At 41.4% G+C, this 17,798-nt stretch overlaps 1 protein-coding gene across 1 annotated transcript in view; it reads right to left on the bottom strand.

Annotated features, from left to right (window-relative positions):
• The window catches only part of samd10b (sterile alpha motif domain containing 10b), a 45,280-nt gene that overhangs the window by 15,581 nt on the left and 11,901 nt on the right, over positions 1-17,798 (bottom strand). Inside the window, exons 3-4 of the mRNA XM_040151908.1 lie at positions 9,916-10,100; positions 797-965 (exon numbers count right to left, since the gene is read on the bottom strand). Of these exons, the coding sequence (XP_040007842.1) occupies positions 797-965; positions 9,916-10,100 (354 nt within the window). The remainder of the gene's footprint in view (positions 1-796; positions 966-9,915; positions 10,101-17,798) is intronic.

Here is a 17,798-nt window from a genome sequence, read left to right as displayed (position 1 = left end):
GCTGAGCCTCATATGAAACTTCAGAAGTCCCACAAAGCTTGATATCGTTCAAACTTCCTTCTTTTTGTTTCCCCAGATAGTAGCTCCCTGCTGAGCTGTGGTGGAGGGATATCTTCTAATAGTTGCGTGTGGGTTCTTTTTGCCGAAACTGGCTCGTTACTCCCGTGTTACAAACAGAGTGAATCAGAAATGCAGTACAGAAGTAGTCATGTCGGACTTTGAATTTGAGGAGGAATTCAAACTGTATGGCAAAGCATTCATGCATGGAAGATATCAATATTGTCAATATCTTGGGAGATATCTTTGCATACACATTTTGTTCAGCAAAGCTGAGGCAAATAATGTCAGTGTTATACTGTAGGTGAGCTTCAAATTCAATTCCGAGTTAACTCGGAGCACAATTTGAGAAGTATAAGCTGGTTAACAGCAACAAAAAAAAACTACTAGATAAATAGAAGGTATCCTTTAGGTAGTCCCATCAGCCTCAGCAAAATTTGGAATGCACTTTTGTATGGCTGTGCATTTTTTCCCCAATTACTTATAGCTTAGTTGCGTTCCGGGTAAAAAGCTTCAGGGCCAGTCTGGAGAGTAGGAATAGTTACAGTGACCAAGACCTATTTTTACATACATACGGGCATATCAATATTGTTTTAAGGCATATATTGTTGTACATGCACTTGTGTATATACACTCCTAGGTCATTTTTATATGTTTTGAACTATTAAGATTAAGCAGTAAAAAATGATGCTAGACAATGCCTTTGAGTGCATTCAGCTTCATGTGTTGTGGACTGTACCTGTGATGGCGTGATGAGAGAAGGCCTCTACATAGGTCAGGTAGTTGTGAGGACAGTGTTTCTTAAGCCACTTGCAGACGTCCTGCTGAGTCCACAGCACCACGGGTTTGGACAGACTGGACAGCGTAGGACTGGTGTGATACACAGTGAAGGCTTCACCTGGACGCAACTAAAACACACACAAGAAGCGGAGACCTTTATATTAACTGGTGTACTGTAGCATGTGTGTGTGTGCAGGTACATTACAGCAAAACAAAGCCGCTGAGTGTAGCTATATGTGTCTATTTCTGTTTTAATTTCCAGAGCTAGCATTGACGCAAGCTAGTATTTGCGTCATATACTAGCTTTTTTTATTTCAATTTTTCACACACTGGATTTTCTCATTAATGTGAAATAAGTTGTGATGATGCTTTCTGATGCCACAGTTTGCAGCAAAATCCCCTCTGGTAGTCTAGTAAATCACAAATATGTCGTTACCTTTTCCATGTAATAATTTGAAAAGGTCACTCTTTTCTCTCGTGTGAATCAACTGAAATTCACATAATGAGATTAAATGTAATCAAAACGTAACCCACTGTAGCAGTGAACATAAGGTTTAAAGGCTTGTAGGCTCAGAAGGAGAAACGCATGCTATGCTTTTGATTGAAAGAAGATCCCACTTTTTCAACTTCCATGGCGTCTCCAAATTTCCTCACACATTAAATGATTCTAAGTCTGTACTTCACACCTCTATCAACAACATATCTTGATGCAGTAATTATGTTCCATATATTATTTCTACCAGCATGGGTGCTGACGTTGTGTTGTATTGTGGCCGGTATGGTCTTTTTCTCGAGGTAATTTTCCCTGACAGCGGTACCTCCATCATACAGTCCGCACAGTATTAGTTGTATTCTGTCATCTTTATCTTTCAACTACATGGCTTTATTTCTGTCATTCTCAATTTCTCTTTCTCTCCTTCTACACACACATTCCTCTGGCCCCTGAAAGTTTTCAGACAGCAGCCCTTTTTTTGTGAGTTATGGCCATGTGCAGGGAATTAATATGGACATTAATTAAGTCACAACCAGTTCATATTTGCTGAAAACACAACCATCTCCTTGTCCACTCGGCTCTCTCACTCTTGTGTGACTTACTCTCATATCTAATCCATTCATTCTCGCTCGGACTGAGCCAAATCTACAACAAAGGACTTGGCAGATTTTCAACAGAAAAACACAGAACTGCCGCCAAACCTTCCACCCCATAACTGACTGCATTTAATGCGATTATGTATGCAGAAATGTCATACACACAAATGCATGATGCACGCACCCTTGTAGCTTCATATCCAACATTCTCCCTGCTGCTTTCTCGTTAACGACACAAAGACTAGCTCCCAGCACACCTCCACATCTCAGTATGTGATAGACACAGGTTCACAATTATTTACGTCTTTGCCAGCTGCTGTAATGAGATCTCCTCCTGTCAATTTAAGCACCAATCAGCCCTTTCAAATTCTGGCTGGTCCACTCACTAAGTGTGTTCTGCTTTGTAGAAGAGCCTTAATTGAAAACAACTCCATTTCTATGCCCCAGTGTGTTTGCTCGTTTCCTAATTACACACATACTTCTACCCCGACTCAATGGAGCGCTGAAAACATTTTAATAACCCAAATTTACTGCTCGCCCCCACCATTAATTGAGATTGAGCTGGGAGAGGTGTGGAAATGCTCTCTCTTGTGGATGATTGAGTGTGGACAATAGAGGGTAAAAATGTTCCCTCATCTTTGGATGGCCATAATGTTTGAATGCAGTGAAGCTGCAAGCCTGCTGAATCATCTTTACAATCCTCGTATTGACATAGTTCAATAAATACTGGAGTGAGTGGGGGCTGCAAATGCCTGGACAATTAAGTGTGGTAAATTTAACAAGAAAAATGGATCTTTGTCCAGATCAAATCAAAGGCAACACGACCTGCTGTTTGCTCTCTCAGTACCAAACACATAGGTCAAAAACTTTGACCTGGAGAACTGAGAGCCTTCACGGAAAACAAGAGGGATTTGATATTTGAGGGGATGGTGAGTTTGTTTTGAGCTGAGCACAAACTGCAAGACGAACAGACTGCAAGGAATAGTTCTTCATTTTGAGAAATACACTTACTTCTTTCTTGCCGAGAGTTAAATGAGAACATCGATTTTTACGTGTCGTCCAGAGATGACGCTTCTCAACTCATCAGGATACATCACTGTCCTATTTCCCAACACAGACATGCCTAAACTCTAAAGAAAAGCAGCGCTTTTATGATAATGACTACTACCGTGACTACTTCTTTTGTCTGCATGATGCGTTTGATGTATTCTTTGGACGTCAGTTGACACGTGTGCTGCCTATATGACAACGCTGATGTGTCGAGAGCGAGAGCAGATTTCCCTGCTGGCTCTACAGCCCATAACATTAGAACATAAATCAACACTATCACAGTTAGTGCAGTTAAGGATTCAGCAGGCAGATTCATAATAATCCAGGGACCTATTTTGTGTGAAAAAAAAACAAAATGTAATAAATGGGGTATATGTGGTCCCAACAAGATGACCCAACAATCAGTAATAACTTATCTTTAATAGTGTTATCTTTAAAAGGGCCATTGCATCATTACAGAAGAAATAAAATGTTCTTTGAATCTACTGAGGGATCATTTAGTACCCATAAAAATTCTTGGAAACAGATAAAAGTGTTTGTGTATAGAGTTGTAATTATAATGATGTAATATTTCATTGCTCACATTTGTTGAGATTTATTTAAAAGTACAGTATATGTCATAAACTCAATAAATGACATAGGAGACAAAGAAAGATGACAGATAGAGAGTGAACAAAGACATACAAAGAATGACGACGCACGGGGGGGCGGGGTACTCTTCGCGTGAGTAATGGCCTTCATCATCAAGAAGCCAGACAGGAGGGAAATGGAATGATAGGGCCCCATCATCCTGCCTTCCCTCTTCCTCCTCCCATGCTTCTCTCGTGCCTTTCTGTGATCATCCATCAGTGAGTATCTCCTCTGGCCTGCTCTCTATCGTCCCTGTTCACCTTTTACTACCTTCCCCACTCCTCCCAAGACCTACTTCTGTCCAGTGGGAGGAGCTCCCTCAATCATTACGTACAGGAGAGGAGGGGGAGAGATGGAGCTGAGGGGGGAGGAGAGTCATAGACAAAGTGGAAGCTGTATATAGAGCAGAAGTCTAATGAGAGAATGAGGAAGAGAAAGAGGGCGAAGGCGGGGAATATTTACTATACTGTATGCACTGATAGTGTAGTCAGCACCAAAATGGCTGCTACAGGGAGCCAAAGTGTGTTTAACTGATGATTTCTTTTAACCTTTATTTAAAATCAAAAGATGAACAGAAGCAAAACCTTTGATTATTAATGTTTGCATGGGGCTCTTATACGATACCTCCCATTTTTAATCATGTTGCAAATGAAAAAAACAAAAAGATTTATACTATTCTCCTGTCTCAATTGTAAATATGAAATAACAGCCAGGTGCTGGTTAGCTTAGCTAGTAAAAAGATAGACAGTATAAGGAAACAGACTCTGTCCGAAGGTAATAAAATCTGCCTCCCAGCACCCCTAAAGTTCACTAATTAACATGTTACAGTATATCTTGTTTGTTTAATGCATACAAAAAACAACATCACCGTGAGGCAACCCGCAGATGCTCCAGAATATGGTTGCGGCGGGGCCAAGAAATGCACTTAAGCCACCACTAAACCACAACCACAACCACAACTTGTCATTTTCACTTCTACAAAGATTAAGCAAACAAGATATAATGTGTTAATTAGTGAGCTTTAAAGGTGCTATATATTCAACAAGACTGAAGTTCTGTCTCTGTTATTCCCCGCCCTCTTGCTTCCTTTTCTCTTCCTACTCCACATACTCTGACTTTCTTCTCTACACTTTTCTATTGATCATTCTGTTTGTATCCTTGAACAGCTTATTTGTCCTTCCCTGCTTACTTTGTTCTATCATGTCTCCCGTCTGCTTGCTCCTCATAAATTTTACCCTCCGCCTAGCTGACACTCTCCCTCCTGCCTCCCTGTCGTCCCTTTCCCGTTTCCTCCCTTCGATCTTTCTTCTTCCCTGACTTCTGTGCACTGAGCTACTTTTTGTCCACTTAAGTGCTTGTGTTTCTGTGTGTGTGTGTGTGTGTGTGTGTGTGTGTGTGTGTGTGTGTGTGTGTGTGTGTGTGTGTGTGTGTGTGTGTGTGTGTGTGTGTGTGTGTGTGTGTGTGTGTTTTTTGCCCTGCCTCTCTGTGCAGCTGAATTGGGGATTAGCTGAAAGTCAGGGGAGCGTGGGGAATCCTTAAAATTCACTCTTTGTGACCGCTAAGGCCTCTCTTCCGATGCCTGCCTCTGTCTGCACATCCAGACCCTGCCTGAGATTGATCAATGATGCTATGCCAATTATCTTTAAAAATCTGAATGTGTGCGTGTGTATGCATGCATATTTGAGTGGGTGAATCTATGTTTTTTGTCTTGCATGTCATATACTGAAGCTCACACCTGCCTTTCCCGCTCTGTATCTTTTCTTGCTGTGACTTCCTCTCTCCACAGGATACAAAACTATCCTCCTCTATCTTCCTTGTATGCTCTGCGGTCTCACCTAACAACTCTCCCTTTCTATTTCCACATCTACTGTACCTATTTATCTCTTTCTCTGCTGAGAATCAGATCTTCAATCTCCAGTCTGTCTCTCTAATCACAAAGACCCTAACATATAATGACACACGATCTGTCATATCTCCTTTACACCTTAATTCCCCCACTCCTCTTATCCTTCATTCCTCTCGTCTAAATAACTATGAATCTTCCCCCTCTTCCCTGGTGGTTTCTATTGCATCATTTAGCACCCTTGTGTCTCCCACTGCTCAGTAGAGCCTTGTGAACATGTGTGTTTGAGTGTGTCACTGTGATTCTGAAAAATGTTGATGTGTGAGCCTTTGTGAATGTCTGCTTGACTGTTCCTGTGCATGTGGGTGTGTGTGAGTGTGCGAACTGTCAACTCCTTTTAGCTTCGTACAACTCTGCCTTTAGCTGTCCTCAGGACTCTGAGTGCGTAAATTTCTTACACTCATGTGTATGTGAGTGGGCTTTCAGTGGGTGGACAAAGGGCCAGATGGGATTTTCACAAAGGTCTCTATTTACCATGAGTCAAACATGTGTCTCGGAGAGAGCGACACATCACTGAGTGGCTGGACAAGGACAATACAGACTAAAACATTTTTCCTCACTGCCCAGCAGCTCTAGGTCTCTCTCTACTTTAAAACCACAGGACTCCACTTCATCTTCACTACACCAGCACAGCCACTGGCCACCAACTCGATACTTTAAAAAGAGTCTTCATACCTAGACAACAAAATACGTCATTTGTCATTGCCTTCTTGAAAAGAACCCACATCAGCATTTTCTGATCTAATGCCCCTATCAGCAGAATGACAACAAGATGGGATGTTTGTCTGCGCCTTTCAAAAATGACCCATATGACAAAAACCCATAGGAAGGTTGTGATCTGCCACCATTATGGGTAAAGTTTGGTTACGTTTAGGCAAATTAAAGTACTTGGTTAAGGTTACAGATGGTCCAGGTCACAGGAAACCAGTCTGTTGCAAGGAGGTGTGATGCAAACTGCTGCTTCTGGTGTCAAAGACGGACACTTTGTATGCACAACCACTCACATACCTCCTCATTCAAAGGTTTTCTGCAGGTATAAACACATCACACCACTTATGCCTCTCCTTCTAAGAGGGGATGATCATTATTTGCATGACAAGAGGTTATTTGTCAGAGAAACCTACATTTTTTTAAGGTGTCAGCTGGTGTCAGCTGTGAGAAGGTCAGCCACTGTGTTCTGTAATGAGGAGGGAAAAATAATCGTGGACTGGTCTTTCTCATTTGCCCACCCAGCCTAGCAAATTACTGAATAGTAGACTTACTTCCTGTAACAGGCTTGGTCCTGAAACAGAAAAAAAAGGCGCAGTGGTTGCTGTTACTTCCTAGATTGTGTCTCCGTTATTCCACCTATTCCCCATTCTCATCAAAAGGTTCACCCACAAGCTGTGCGTCAGACAGCAAAATGAGAGCGACCCACAAAACCCCTCCCTTCACCCCATCTGGCAACCCAAACAACAGCCAATTCAAGGATGGCACAGTAGGTGTTCCAACTACACAATGACTCATTATTTGGAGAAAATCCTATTAGCAGATAGGTCTGCATGCAGGTCCACCTGCAGCAATGAAACAACACAAATGAATATATAACCTCTGTTTTCACAACTCATTTAAGATGTCGCTGAGTCAAATAGTGGTACTGGGTGACATTATTTTGGCCTTTTCCAGTCCAACTTAACTTGTTCGAAGTGTAATATTCTACACGTTGTATCAGAATAATCAGCCTTTTGTGTCTTGTTTCAAGACACTCACTTTCATCTCCAAATTGTCCATTATACAGGAAATGTATTGAATTATTCATCCTTGTTGGTATATTTTTTCTATTATATTGTGAATGAAAATAAATATATACCTTCTTGCACTGTACTTTGAGAATGAGTACATCTGCATCCATTTATGTATACCTACTTTTGGTCAGTACTGCAAACACTTTGGTGTTGGGATCATCTTTGGTAATAACAGCCATGTTTGTGCATGTATGAACAACAATATACATCTAAGATTTCTGTATTCAAACCCCTCTCTCTCTATTTCTTGTCTCCCCCTTTGCATCAGCATATGTGTTTGTGTGTGTGTGTGTGTGTGTGTGTGTGTGTGTGTGTGTGCGCAGGATGGGAGTTTTTCATTGCAGTGCATAATGTGTTATATCAGCTTTATTAAACAGATAAGGAAGATTCCCCAAGTGTCACCTTATATATAGAAGCTGAGCTGTGTTTCACTTAACTGGCTCCCTCATTACAGTTGCTGTCTGCACAACCAGTGTAATGAAGAGTAATCTAATCATCACTCCTGAGAGAACTGGATACGCAAACACCAACCCGCACAACTCATACACACACACACACACACACACACACACACACACACACACACACATGCACGCCCATTAACACAAATGCTTAAAATTATAGATACATGAATGGACACTGAAAAATTTTGTGAACGCACAGACACACACACACACACACACACACACACACACACACACACACACACACACACACACACACACACACACACACACACACACACACAAACACCAGACAGAGCCGGACTGTTCTCCCATTTGTTGAATAATGCATAAAGAGGCTTGTTGCCTCAATGAAATGATAAGCCTTACTTCTCATGGTATAGAGGAGGTTTAATTATCCAGTCTCTGTGTAATCACATGGAAACAGCCTCCCACTCGTCTTTTATTAAGCCTTTTATAGCTGTTATAGCTGAGGGGGCAATCTTTTATGAATTATTGAAGAATCTTGCAGTGCATATGTACATCTTACAGCCTCACAGTAGCAAACTTTCTTAAAGGCAGTGGGGAGACGAAACAAATGACCTCCACTGGGCTATCTGCTCTCTTTAATGTGAGGAATAGGAGCCAGGAAGGCGGCTGTTGTGTCATATGCTGTTTTAGGTCAAACACAGGCAGAACGCCTTAAAATAGATTTTTTTTTCCCTCTTTGTTTTGCCTATCTCTGGTGCTGCACAGATGGGATTCCATTTTGCTCGAGAGTGACGTGTGGAAATAAATGATGCTCTGGCTGCTATGCTTACAATATACTGCTGATACATAGAGCCGGTAAGCAGACATTCCTCACCACCCAGTCAGCACTGAAGTGACTAATCCGCTGTTTATATCAGTCAGTTCTGTTAAAGCTGTTGCTGAGCTTTGGGGAAAAACATGCATCATTAGATTTTTAGACATACAGGACAAACTGTAAATTTCTCAGAATCTATTTTCTGTGCAGTCCGTGCTCCCTTGGACTCCACAAGCACTGTTACATCACAAGCCATGAAGTAGCAGTTCTCGTACCACTCCTCTGTTACAGAACCATTTTTTCTCTGGTGGTATCTACCACAGGCTCAGGTGAGACCAGCCAACATCATGTACACAATAAAACAATTATACTTTCTGTTACCATTGATATTTTACAGCTAGAGATGCAGCACTGATGTTCTCTCTTGTCTCTCTGATTGTAAGAGATTATGTGCCACATTGTATGTATGGCTTGTTCCCCACCCAAGTCGGGACAGCCTCACTGCACCAATCTTTCTCTCACATAGTTAGAGACACTGCTTTGAAAACTCTAGTTTTTACGAGCTACCTGTTAATTGAAACGGGACGATATTAAATTACGCCAAAGCTCCCCCTCGATCGAAATAATGTTTTTATAAAAAGTTCAGACTACTTCATTTTTTTCATTTCATTAAACCACTGTGTTGTCATTTAATAGAAAATTATACAAGTGAACCGTCATATTAACTGTAACTTATTACAGCATTAAATTTATGTTGTACTTGAAAGATATCGCACCTGCCTGGCAATAGTCTTTGTTATATCTTTCAATTCATACTTTTAAAAAGAAATGTGAACCTTTAATGATTCAGCTAGTACCCCATGATTAGATAGCATTTAGTAAGTGTCACCTTGCCTCAGTTTGCTAGATTTGTTTGTGTTATAGAAGGTCATATATCTTCATCATCTTCATCGTCATGTATCTTCATTTTGTGCTGTTTTGTCCCGAATGACAGAAAAACGTTTTGATTTCCTTGAATGTGTCTAACATGTTGATCTCAAATATAGTAAAGAACAAAATGCTAGAAGCAAAGGCTTGAATACGAAAAAAAAAAACAATTTCCATTCTTTGATTCATAGCCAAACATATCAATTCCACTGGCAAATTTTTGCCTTAAAATGACAAGAAAAAATAAAGGAGGCTTTCTTTTTCCAAGCTGCTGTGATTGCCAGGTGGCTTGAATTTAATTCTTTTGAAAAATCCAAATCAGTGACAGATTATGCGCAAACCCTTTCACTGCAGGTTGCTTCGCCAGTGAAACAAAGTATGAGTTGGGCCTCTGAACCTTTCCTCCAAACTGCTGCCTCTGATCCAGTTGCGCGGATGTCTTTATACCTGGATGCCCTCTGTGCCGGGCTGCTGCAGTAGTTTGACGGTGCGTGTGTGTGCTGTCTTCTGGCCGCGGCCGTCGTGCCAGGTCAGGTTGCTGCCTCCAGCGCGGCGGGGAAGCTGGTAGCTCAGCTCCTCAGCAGACACTGTGTGCTCCAGGGAGGCACGGCAAAAACTGAAGCTGGACGCCGCTGAGAAGAAAGAAAGGAAGAAGAAGAGGAGAGTAAAGCAAGGAGACATGCAGAGGGAGAAGAACGAAAAGTGATAAGCACTCACTCTGTATTGTCTTTGTTGAAGGGGTTTTTCCAACGCATTGTCTATGAACGGAGCATCAGGAACACCAATAAGCAACAAAATAAACGATCGATAATCCTCAAACAGTTTAACAGGCTGCATTCACTCCAGATTACACACTTTGTGTACTGACTGAGATACAAACAGATGGCTGTTTTGGTGATGGCGGTGGGCAGCAGTGCTAATCCACTCTGATCTCTAATTATGCTGAGTGCATATTCACAGAAGCAGTGCACGGTTTTTGGAATTGTGACTCTCTTGCTAGATTAGTCCTTGCTTATTTAAATCCTGCATCATGAGTATCTGACTTTTTTTTCTTCCCTCTCTGTCTCTATCCTTCTCCCCTTTCCTCACAGGACTGAGTGTTAGATGTGAGCAAGCAAAGCAGAAAATTTGTCAATGCAGGGTTAGAGTACAGTTCTGTACGAGCCAAATGGCATCTTCTGCAGTTCACAACAAGATGAACAGACTACTGTACTGTGGTTGGTCATCTGTGATTATGGATTTATTTAAAAGGGGACAAACACAGCCCTTACCTGGTATTTAGTAATGTGAATGATAAAAGAAAATATGACTGCACATCAGCCAGATGCAGCAGAGGGCAGGTCAAATGAGTGCACAAAAGAAAGTGAAACAGGCATAGGGACACTTACGTAACCTGGTTATTGTCCACTTTCTACAGTAACCTGATTTTTTAAACGACTACATAAGTAAGGTAAACGAGAAACCCATTCCTTTGGGGTTAAGAGAAACCTGATTACCACAGCTAGATTTGGGCCAGAGAAATTTGATATTTGGAATACAATGCTTAACCAGATTTCTAACCTTTGTGCATGTGAGTTCAGACAGCGAGAGTAGCACTGTGGTGGAGAAGGGATGAAAGGAAAGATCATAGCTCACTGTGGTACATCCCTATTGCCAAAATAATTCAAATCTCAAGTCCAACCAAAACTGAAACTGAAATAAATAAGTTACAGTTGCGCTCAAAGGCTCTTTCGCAGAGCTCTTCCAGTTCAAAAACAATCCGAAGCTGCAGCATGATTCCCTGCAAATAAACTTATAGAGTACTATCAGTGGTTCAAAAATACATTAGAGGAAATATCAGATTACCAAGCTGCAACTAAGCGATGGGTTACAGTGCATGTAAAGTATTCTACAATTTCTTACGTTAACTGGATTTCTCCCTGAAATCCCCGGTTTCCTGTGCATGTAAACGCAGTCAATGAGACAGATAGGATTTCTGATGATAGAGCTAAACGTGGAACAGGGCATAATAAATGTTGCATTCATTACTTTTTAATATGCAAAAAAAAAGTCTGTTCGACTGAACAACGTCAGCGTTCAACGTTCTTTGAGAAAAGCCTCATTTCATCCCCGACGAAAGACTCTTAATTTCATTTCCTCCCTCCTCCTTGAGGACCAGATTTTAAAAAAGATTAGATTAGATTAGATTAGATTCAACTTTGTTGTCATTGCACAGAGTACAAGCACTGAGACAACGAAATGCAGTTTAGCATCGAAACGGATGTGCAAAAAGCAGTGAAGCGCAGAGTCAAGTGCATATGTATAGAGATATATAAATAACAGCTTTTTCACAGCCCAAACGTCTGATCAAGTGAGCAACGGTGAATACAGAGTTGAGTAGAGCCATGATGGAGAAATAAAAAAGAGGGTGGAGATGGAAAAGACGAAAGGCCCGTTGGCAATCACTGATGCGTAACCCGTTCTGCCTCCCTCCCCTTGTATACCGCTTTGGTTGTTCTCTTGTCTGGGGCTTCGCTCCTGCTTTCCTCATATCTATATTGCTGTTCTGTATCTTCTTATGCACTAGCATCCTTCTTGTTTCCCCTCTTTTCTCTCTCTTTTTCAGCGTTTCTCTGTCTCTTTCTGGTTGCCGGGTCTGCGGGGTCGTCAGGATAAACCAGGCCCAACCCTGATGTAATTACTGCCAGTCAAACTGAGGGGGAGGAGACAGGAGGAAAAACGTGGGAAGCTCAGCGCCTTGCAGTCCTAAAGACCTGCCAATCTCGCAGAAAGACAAAGCCCAAAAGCAAGGGCAAGGTAGACAAGAAAGAGAGAGGGAGAGTGGTGCTGTAAATTAGCTCTTGATCCGTGCAAACTGACAGTAAACTGATCAAACTGTATCGAGGTAAAAGAACTCAGGGATGAGGCGAGGAGACACATTAATAGACCACGAAGCAACTTCATTTCACAAGCTGTTAAAGACAGAGCTTTCCAGTTATTAGACAGAGATCATCCAACACTTTACAGACATCACTTTTAAAATGAAGAAGTGTAGTATCATGACGTCAAGGTTCACTGAAATCTCAATCTCTGCCACCTCGCCAGACCTCGCCACCTCCAGCAGTCATAAAACAAAGACAAAATGCTCATTCTGCAAGCTTTAATGGACTTGGTCAGCTTGACCTCCTGGCACAGGATACGACTCGGAATTTAGAATCAGCCAAAAGCGATTAAATAGCCATACCGTCTTACTGACTTCTTTTTTGAAATAACATTGCAACATATGCCTCTGCTAGCTGCTTTAAGGAAGACAAGCTTAAAGAAAATGCAAATGCAGTATATCGTAATAAGACTGAACAAAAAGATTTAGCTGTGAATTTCGGTGTAGTAAATCTCACTGTCCTTTCATAGATCTTTGTGATCTGGGGTGATTACCATCCTTACCATTCAGCAGAAGGGGTTATCTGTCACCTTCCTCGTCTGTCTCAACATGCATTTGATCAGCCTGGACAACTGCCAAATCTCCTGTGTCCTATTTATCACTAACTGGTGTTGTATTATCTCTTGCTGTCCTTGCCCGTGACTTTTATCACCTCCAGTCGAGGGAGGGAAGAGAAGACAAAGAATGATAGAGGGTAGATGGAGGCAGGCAGGATGAAAAGCGAAAAAGCATGATATGTATCTCTGACTTACAGTCAGTGAATGAAAGGGAAATAACATTCCCAGAGATTGAGTGCATTTTTAAAAGCTCAGGAATCTGTAACTTCAGATTCACGTAAAGAGTAAAAAAAGGTAGAAGGAAACAGAGAGAACTTTTGGTGGTAGAAGTGCCAAAACCAAGGGCAAAGTGTCAGACAGGTGTGTGTGAGTGTGTGTGCGCGCGTGTGTACAGAGGGTAGGTAGGTCAATACGACTCAGCCCAGTGAAGTGTAACCTCTGTATATCTGCTGTGAAGAGTGGCTGCTAAATCTCAGAGGTATTCCCTTCTGAAAAGGTAATTAAGCTGTTAGGTATGGCACCCTGGAAGGTCGTTCCAAGCCAAATCCCACGGTAGATTAATATGGCACCACTGGACATTACTCATTTGATTCTAAAAGAGAGCATCTAAATTAGTCAGTATGGACTATTTTGCTGTGTAGGCTTTTTGTAGAAGTTTGATCTTTTCATAACCTTGGCCTCAACTTCAGGGCTGTGTGCGCGTGTGTTCGCCTCATCCTCTCACGAGGAAAGTGGTCTGACTAATCCACCTTCAGGCATGGGAGAGGGTGCCATGGTTTGTTTCATTGGCATGTTATTGGGATCAACTCAAAGATAAAAAAATCTATTTGCAGTGCAGGTTTCATATGAAAAAGGAAAGAAAAAAATCAGTCATTCGCATTCCCCATGCAAGAGGGTGAAACTTCATCATGCAGATTTCATGCCTCTGTAATATACCTTAAACTTGGAGTCCAAATATAGCATCAAACAGACCAATGCTGCCAGCTCCACCGATACATCTACTGGTGATCCAGATTTGTTGGTCCTATAGTATGTTTGGGGTAGAGCGAAAGACTATTTACAACTTTTCTACTCCACCAGACCCGGTCTTAACCTCAGGAATGAGCCATGAAATTACTCAATTTTGAAAGAGCAGGGGGGAAAAGAAGAATCTGGTTGCAGCTTTAAAAATAAATATAAAACCCAGGACCCCAGGAGTTTTTCCCATGATGCTTTGCAGTCTATTATCCACTCTGACATGAGACATTGATGCAGAGGCTGGGGCTGAGGTTTACCTTTCACAAACTATCAGTGTCACAGGATCACGCAGATAGGGAAATGGAAGTAAACAATGGACATCCACAGTGCAGGCTGATTGAAGATAACAACACACCAACTCTCATCAGGACACAGACGAGGGAAATGCCACCTAAATCTCTGCGTATGATCGTGTGTGTTAGTGAATGCCGGCATGCTCATGCATACGTGAATGTGATTCACAATGCCAGCACGAGGGCTCGCATGTCCACACATCTGTACAATCCCTGTCTGCTTTCGTTTAGGCTAGTGAATACAGCTGCAAAGAGTCTGTATATACAAGCCGTGTGGACGGAAGCTGAATTCTGGATTCAAACTGCAGGGCAATTATTGCTCACGACGCACAGTGTAGCCCTGAAAACAGGTGGAGTCGGCATTTCTCTCAAAATTCTGATTGTAGAAGTCCAACTGCACCCTGAACGCACAGAGCAGAGAACAACAAAGGCTGGCGTGAGAAATTCCAGGCCGACCTTGGCTTCTTCTCTTTAGGCAGAGCAAAAAAAATTAAATAAATAAAAAAATGGAAGGTCCAGCACTGAGGACAGGATGACTTTTATTCTCTTACTCTCCACTCTGGTCCCCACAGCACTTCCACAGAGACAGACAGAACTATTGATTAGCCATCACCGTGTCAGAGAACGTACAATTACAGATCACTTTAGATAAAACACACACACACACACACACACACACACACAGACAGGCACGCACACAGACACAGTTCACCTAACTCTTCCACCCGAGGCCACTGGTTGTCATATCCACTCCTGCTCAAAGGAACTCACTACATGTTTCACTCAAAAGGAGGAAGAAGAAGAATGACACAGAGGAAGAGATCGGACACAGAGGTCTGACATGGCCATGCCCTCTTAAGAGGATGAAGGGATGAAGCCCAGGGTAAATGTAGGAACAGAGAGATGGAGAAATTATTAAGATGACGAGTCACAAAAGGGAGAATAGCTGAAAAATTATGCTTCAGAGTATAACATTAATATTAATTGCAGGAAATGAAGGAGGAGAAAGAGCGACTACAATACTGAGCAGAGGAGTTTGTGGAGATCATGTGATTCTGTTATGTTCTCCACTTCACAGCCAAGTCCCTCATGATGATACAGGACAGAATACATCTCAATGACAGATAAGGGAGGAGGAGGGAGGAAAAGGAGGAGAGGGATGAGGTCAAGCAATAGGATGTGAGGTGTGATCAGGGTAGTGGCTTGGTTCTCTAGTGTTCTGGATTCTGGAGTATTCCAGTTATATGTTGTATGTATCCTTGTTTTGAGAAGCCTGTATATGCTACCTGAAATACTAGCTGAATGAAATGAAAAATATAATGATTACCAATGTAAGAAGGGCTACATGCTGAAATGAAACTGAAACTCTTACTTTGGATACGCATAACTTGTGTTGTCCCGTTCACTTTCCTTTACTGGTGGAAAAGCTAAATCCAGCAGAAGTTCAGGCAGCCGACAACCAAACTATTCTCATCCTCAACTGTTGAGATAACTCAGTTGGAATGAGGTGCCGAAGAATCAAAGACACACCTTAACTCCAAAGATCAGAGACCTTCACATTGTTATGATCATGGGAATATGAACAACCAGCTTTCTCATGCTCCATGTAAACTAGTACAAGACTCAAATGTTCATGTAGACATACTCATGGATATTTCTCTTAACAAGACAATGTGAAAACAATTTGAACATGGGAAAGGGGTCGGTTGTAGTGATGAACCTACAGAGTTTTATCCCCTGAACGTGCAGCTCCATTTGGCTAAAAAGCCACAGACATGATTCCAAATGAAGGATAATGTTGCTCTGTTGCTGGATGTGTAAATAAGCAACTAAGCTTAAGTGTTACCTGTTTGATAACAAGTTTGCAAATCAATTTAAGAGACAATGATGTGTCATTGTTTCGTTCATAATTTGTTTCCATTGCCCCCAAGTGGCCAAGAAAATCAGTTATTGCAGGTTTAAGTGTTTCTCTGTGTCATTATATAGTCATCACTAAATTAAAAAAAAAAAAAAAGTTAAAGTTCAGGGGAAAAAAACAAAATAGAGCATTGTTAGACATGTTTTATAACATGTAACATTGAAAAATTCAGCTTATCTGCTTTATAAAGAGTGAGTGTGGCTTGATCAGAACTAACAGTTACCTGGCAAAAATAAAAACAATCTCACAACTGTCTTCACATTTCGAAACAATGCTGAACAATGCTAAATCCGGAATGATGCACAGAAATACGTGGCATCACCTGTTTCCAACTTCAAACCAATAAGAAGAGCACGGACAAAACAGCACATACAGAAAATCATGCGAGATTACCAACACAGTTCAAACGTTGGCAGAAAATGTTGTGTCCGTGTAGGACCCCATCACTCATAGTAAGATGCTTATTGAAAAATTAGTGTCTTACTGGATCAAGGCACCAGATAGGATAGAGCGGGAAATGAGGAAAAATTACATTAAAAGGTCAAGCAGCCAGGACATAACTTTATGCGTGTTTAAATACTGTAGTCTAAATTCACATGGCAGTGGCATCCACAGGCAGGCGGCATAAAGGTTAGGTTCAATTGTAACTGGTCTGATTGGTTGAATAATTTAATACTGTGAAAGGTCAAATGCAAGAAGTTCAAAGTAGTTTCTTGCCTTATCGTTTCCATTATTGACTGAATACATTTCAAATTTTAAAAAGAACTTAAAGTGGTAATCTCGAAGATTTTCATTTCAATAAATTCTGTTAAATAACTATCTATCGCTGAATGAGGTGACACAATGGTGACTGAACCTATGGCCCACTAATAAAAGTATTGCAAAATTTATATATTCGAAACACAAGCTGACTTTTTTTATGAGGTAAACACAGGCAATGCAATGTGTTTGTCAGTGGGTTTGGCACTTCACACTGTTGTTCATCAAAAATGCATGTACAAAACAAGACAACGGTCAATTTCAGCATTTTGGACAGCGGTTAAGTTTGAAATAATGCAGGGAATAATGGAACAAGAAGAAGCTGCCACAGTGTGCTGTTAGATAAAGAGCTGCAGGCGACAATCTGCACACCTCCAACATCTCAGCCAGGTAACCAACTCCTTTTGCTGTACCATGCTGTTCACAGACTCACGCCGTGTGCAGCATAAAATCAGATCATCGTTGCTCACAGAATGATGGAAAATGGCTAATTATTGCCTGACTTCTTTATTAAAATGGCAATAGTTTGTTTTGCTCTAGAGCTTTGAAATCTCAGTACATGCTGTGATCTAATATGTCTTCACAGTTTGTCTGTCATGCAGAACGTCCTCCTCTGTATTGATACTGGAAAGAATCCAAAATGATGTGGGGAATGAAATAAAGAGGAGCAAATCACTTCTCAGCTTAGGCGTTTTAAATATTTTGTGTTTATTTTGTGTGTGTGTGTGTAGCCCCTTACTGGCAAAATGTTCTGTCTGAGTGGATTAACAGATGTTTGGGTAGAAAATATTAACGCTCTGAAGTACTCCATTTTCCATCGTAGCATGATGGTCTTGATAAAGGCACACACTAAATTAACAGCAGGA

Source organism: Xiphias gladius, chromosome 18 (genome assembly GCF_016859285.1).
Source record: "Xiphias gladius isolate SHS-SW01 ecotype Sanya breed wild chromosome 18, ASM1685928v1, whole genome shotgun sequence".
NCBI lineage: Eukaryota > Metazoa > Chordata > Actinopteri > Istiophoriformes > Xiphiidae > Xiphias > Xiphias gladius.
The sequence above is the reverse complement of the archived record's forward strand: the minus strand, read 5'-3'. Positions and strand labels throughout refer to the sequence as shown.